The 4,836-nt window shown below is 33.3% G+C and overlaps 1 protein-coding gene across 2 annotated transcripts; it reads left to right on the top strand.

Annotated features, from left to right (window-relative positions):
• The first annotated feature begins 323 nt into the window (after nucleotides 1-323).
• LOC123882843 (two-component response regulator ARR12-like) lies at nucleotides 324-4,220 on the top strand. 2 transcript variants are annotated; one of them, XM_045931479.1, is made up of 6 exons: nucleotides 324-459; nucleotides 736-892; nucleotides 1,231-1,383; nucleotides 1,478-1,879; nucleotides 2,005-2,081; nucleotides 2,912-4,220. In XM_045931479.1, exons 2-6 carry the CDS (start codon nucleotides 736-738, stop codon nucleotides 4,136-4,138), a joined length of 2,016 nt encoding a protein of 671 aa, XP_045787435.1. In that variant the 5' UTR covers nucleotides 324-459; the 3' UTR covers nucleotides 4,139-4,220. The 2 variants fall into 2 exon arrangements, with proteins under 2 accessions (XP_045787435.1, XP_045787434.1); XM_045931478.1 differs by having other exon boundaries at nucleotides 374-892.
• The last annotated feature ends 616 nt before the right edge of the window (nucleotides 4,221-4,836 follow it).

Below are 4,836 nucleotides of genomic sequence, written 5' to 3'. Positions count from 1 at the left end.
AGATTTTATAAAAAATAAATTACTTTTAAAAATAATTCAAGTTATATTTTGTAATAGTATCTCATATTTTTACAACAAACAAGATTTCATATAAAAATAAATTACTTTAAAAAAAAATCACGTTATATTTTTTAATAGTATCTCATATTCTTGCTTCAAAAAAAAAAAATAGTATCTCATATTCTTATTTCATAAAAAATAAATTACTCTTAAGAATAATTCAGGTTATATTTTTTAATAGTATCTCGTATTTTTACAATGAACAAGATTTTGATAAAAGATTAATTACTTTTGTTATTGCTAAGTGATGTAAATTACTTGCTTCAAGAAAAATATATAAAAGAGAGAGGCCGCATTATTGTTTGTCTATTGTGTTTTGCATCAGCGATTAAACATGTACTAATCAAAGTCAAAAGCCTTATATTTTTTTTCGCTGCTCCGTTTGGTTTGTTAGAAAAGGTAACAGAGTGAGAATTTTCACTAAAATACTCCGTTTGGTTTGGAGGACACTGTTTGATCCGGGAATTGCGACCAGAGGGCCGCTTAATGTCAGAACTAAAAAAATAAAAAATAAAAACTCCTAAAGTGAATTGTGTTTTATTGGCTTCAAATTCATCAGTCTTGTCAATTTTGTTTTGTTACCCTTTTCTACTTGAGTTTTTCCCTTAATTTGGTTTTCTCACCTGAGTATTTTAATTTGCTTTGTTTTTGTTTGGTTTCTTCTCTGATAAAAAGATGGCTGTGGAGAATCAAAAGGATCATTTGAGAGATGAAGAAGAAGATGGTTTCATTAACCGTTTTCCTATTGTCGGTATGCGTGTTCTTGCTGTTGATGACAATCCAACTTGTCTCAAAGTTTTGGACAAATTGCTTCGTCAATGCGAATATCATGGTTCGTTCCTTTATTTTTCTTGTCAAAATTCTTTGTCTGGTTGTCAACACACACACAACATAGTAACCTTAATTTTATGTTTTAGATTAATAATTCTTGTAAGTAACATGTACATGCTTTGTTTTCAACCTTATTAGTAGTTTGATTGATTATACAGTAGAAATTCCAATTCAAAAATTGGTATTTTGTAAGATGTGCATATTCTTGATTTGATAATTAAAGTTCAAGACTTTTGGTTCAAAACTGAATTTTTTATTTTATTTTTATTTTTTTTACATTACTAATAGTGGTTAGGTTTGGCTTTGGTGAATCTATTGTTTGATTTGTGGTTGTTGCAGTTACTACTACTACTAATGCAATTGAGGCGCTGAGAATGTTGAGGGAAAACAGAAATAACTTTGACTTGGTTATTAGTGATGTTGATATGCCTGATATGGATGGATTTAAGCTCCTTGAGATGGTGGGACTTGAAATGGACTTACCTGTCATTAGTAAGTGCATATGTACGCTTTAATTTACTTTTTGTTTACAATAATGGGTTGAATTGAATCGGTTTACTGATTCGGAATTATTTTCTTGTTGCAGTGTTGTCGGGACATAGGGATAGAAACATGGTGTTCAAGGGTATTTCACATGGTGCATGTGACTATTTGCTGAAACCTGTTCGACTTGAAGAGCTCCAGAACATATGGCAACACGTAGTCCGAAAACAAACAACTGCTTCCAAGGATCAGAATAAGGCTTCCAATGAGGATAGGAACCCTAATATTTCTGGGGGAAATAGTCAAAACGTATTGGAGAACATTGCTGAACAGAATAAAAACCTAGGTAAAAGAAGGAAGGACCAAGCCGAGGAGGAAGAAAATGAAGACGGTGAAGGGACTGGAGATGAGGATGACCCCTCATCGCAGAAGAAACCTCGTGTGGTTTGGTCTGTTGATCTGCATAAGAAATTTCTTATTGCTGTTAATCAACTTGGCTTGGAAAGTAAGTTTTTGACGATGAAGATATAACTTTCTCAATTTGTTTGACTTCAGTGCTTAACAATTGCAAATCTAGACATGGTTACTATATTCCTAATACAAGATTTACTCATGTGTTTGTTGTTGCAGAGGCTGTTCCGAAGAAAATACTTGACCTGATGAATGATGAAAGGCTTACCAGGGAAAATGTGGCAAGCCATCTACAGGTTTATACTCTTAATGTTGCAGCCACCATAATTCTTGTGTTTAGTCTTTTACAATCATGAAAGCAAAAATCTTTTTTAGATTATATGATTCCTTAAAGAGTTAAATAAGGTTTTTGTCTTACAAAATTATAAAATTTTGTTTTTCGTCCCCATAAAAAAATGTGGCAAGGCATGTTTTCATTCTTATAAATTTTTATAGTGTTTTGATAAAAATTGACGTGTTTGGTAACAAGCTTATCTAATTAGCTTTATAGTGTTTTTTGAGATGCTATTTCAAGTAGCGTACGAGTTTATAGATTATAACTTTTTATGTTTTATTCCATTTTTACCCTTATTATTTTCATTTATTATTTCTTTATTTATTTTTAAAATATAATAACTACCCACTAACCATGTACTTTTATGTCATTTTATACTTACAACAACTAATTTTTTCAAACACTTTAATTTTATTCTATTAGCTTTTCATCTATAAGCTATCGGCTATCAGCTATCAAATATAAGCTATCTTTTCAGCTATCAGCCAGCTTATAGCTTATTTTTACCAAACATAGCCATAGTTACTTTTGGGAAAAAACATGATAGATCAAACATTAAAAAATGGGTGGGCTTTTAAGAATTGAAACACAAGTTTTCAAGTCCTACTGAATTAACATGTTTATTCAAGCATAGATGCGCAACTCTATATCTGCACTAGTTTATTGATTTATGTAGTGCAATTGTGCGGCCTTAGTTGTTCTTGGTTAGATCTCCATTATGTATTAGAAAATATACTTTTCGGTATTTGTGATGATTACACGAGATGCTCACTATCCTTTTGTGTATTGCAGAAATTTAGACTCTATCTGAAAAAGGCAAACCATCATCAAGGTAACATGGTTGCTGCATTGGGTGGTGGTAACGATTCTTACTTTCAGATGAATGGAATGGAAGGATATGCAAATTTCTGCACCTCAACTGGATCTGGAACGATCTCAAGCACCGGAATGCCATCTTGTCCATCAAGTGCAGTTTTCGGTAGGCTGAACTCTCCAGCTGGCCTTAACATGAGAGGAATGAGTTCTTCAACGCTGGTTCAGCCTGTTCCGTCTCAAAACATCAACAACTCCTGGATTCCTGCAAATCAAAGCTCAAGCTTATTACATGGCATTCCAACTCAGCTTAACCAATCTAAGCTAAACAATTGTGCTACTGGTATATCACAGTTAACTCAAATAGATTCCACTGGATTTGCAGTTCCGTCTGGCTTCCACAATAGTAGGGCTACTCTTAGTAATGCAAACAATTCTCTACAAGTCTCAAATCATCATTTAATGATGGACGGAAATTCACAGCAGACACACAATTCAGGGTCATTTAGAAATCAGTCTTCAGTTGGATCTGCTTCTTTGGGAAACACAAACGCTGGCATTGGTGGTTTTTCTAATTTGTTGGATTATAATCACTGCAATGAAAACTGGCAAAGTCAAGCTCAGCTACCTAAATTTCCTGCCAATTCTTTGCCAGTATGCGAGTCTTTCAATGGCAACCAACTGCATCCCACTAGCATTACTGCTTTTAACCCAAGGCCTTGTGTTGGTAACAATCAAGTTGACTTTTCGTCTGGAAATGTAATCACTGCTACTTTGGAGGATGCCAGAAATGTGCCAAGTTTCCAAGAAGGCGGCTTGATTGGGAATGTTATACAGCCTACAAGTTATGCTGTGCAACAAAGGTGGGAAGAACATAAAGTTGATTACAGCCAAAACATGATCCGTCCCTTCAATCCTATAAATTTACAGGTTTCTTCCAGCAGGGAAGCGACAAATTTTGTGGTGCATAATACAAACCAAAGTAAAACAGTTTGCAACAATAGAGTTGATGCATCTTTTGTTGATCAAGTAAATGGCACTTCTACATCAGTTGGCCATTGCACTGAAGTTGAGAAATTATCATCAGACTTACGAGTTAACTCGAATGATGCCTACATGAGGGAGATTATGGCGTCCCAAGTTGGATATATTCCCGGTTTTGGAACCATAAATGACATAATGGGTACAATGGTAAAAAGGGTATGATTAAACTACCTACTTCAGCTGCGTAGTTTTTAAAAATAAACTAACAAATTTTTTCTTCTTTATACTCATTTTTATTGCTCTAGTCTACGATATTTTTTTTTTTTAGAAAAAGTATAGTCTTACATATTATGCAACAAATAGCCGCGTTATGAATTTTATTTTAGTTTGATAAAACCTATTTATGAATTTTAAATACTTCTTTTGGATGGATGCTTGTTTGTGTGTACAGTATTGTTTCTTTGGTTTATAACTTGTATATCAACCATGCATAATAATTTCAATATTAGTAGGCTTAATTAATAAAATGGTCCCTTAAAGACATTTTTGGTTTCAGATTGGTCCCTTAAAGAAAAAAAGGTCCAAATAGGTCCCTTAAAGAAAAAAAAGTCCGAATAGGTCCCTTAAAGACATCTCCGTTAATCAGTTTGGTCCCTAAAAAGAGGTCTAAATAGGACCAAACTGATTAACGGATATGTCTTTAAGGGACCTATTCGGACTTTTTTTTCTTTAAGGGACCTATTTAGACTTTTTTTTCTTTAAGGGACCAATATGAAACCAAAAATGTCTTTAAGGGACCATTTTATTAATTAAGCCATATTAGTAATCTTACCTTATAGAAATAATGCAAATGAAATTATGGACAAATTCTGCAGTTATAAAAACTTTTACCAAATGTAGACATTTTGCGGTTATTGATG

Source organism: Trifolium pratense, linkage group LG5, assembly GCF_020283565.1.
Source record: "Trifolium pratense cultivar HEN17-A07 linkage group LG5, ARS_RC_1.1, whole genome shotgun sequence".
Lineage (NCBI taxonomy): Eukaryota > Viridiplantae > Streptophyta > Magnoliopsida > Fabales > Fabaceae > Trifolium > Trifolium pratense.
The sequence above is the reverse complement of the archived record's forward strand: the minus strand, read 5'-3'. Positions and strand labels throughout refer to the sequence as shown.

Bases quoted from the DNA above. Each gene is read 5' to 3' on its own strand.
- LOC123882843 (XM_045931479.1), top strand. From the start codon at position 736: ATGGCTGTGGAGAATCAAAAGGATCATTTGAGAGATGAAGAAGAAGAT. The intron at 1,384-1,477 runs GTAAGTGCATAT...TTCTTGTTGCAG, and splicing joins AATGGACTTACCTGTCATTA to TGTTGTCGGGACATAGGGAT. The intron at 2,082-2,911 runs GTTTATACTCTT...TGTGTATTGCAG, and splicing joins ATGTGGCAAGCCATCTACAG to AAATTTAGACTCTATCTGAA.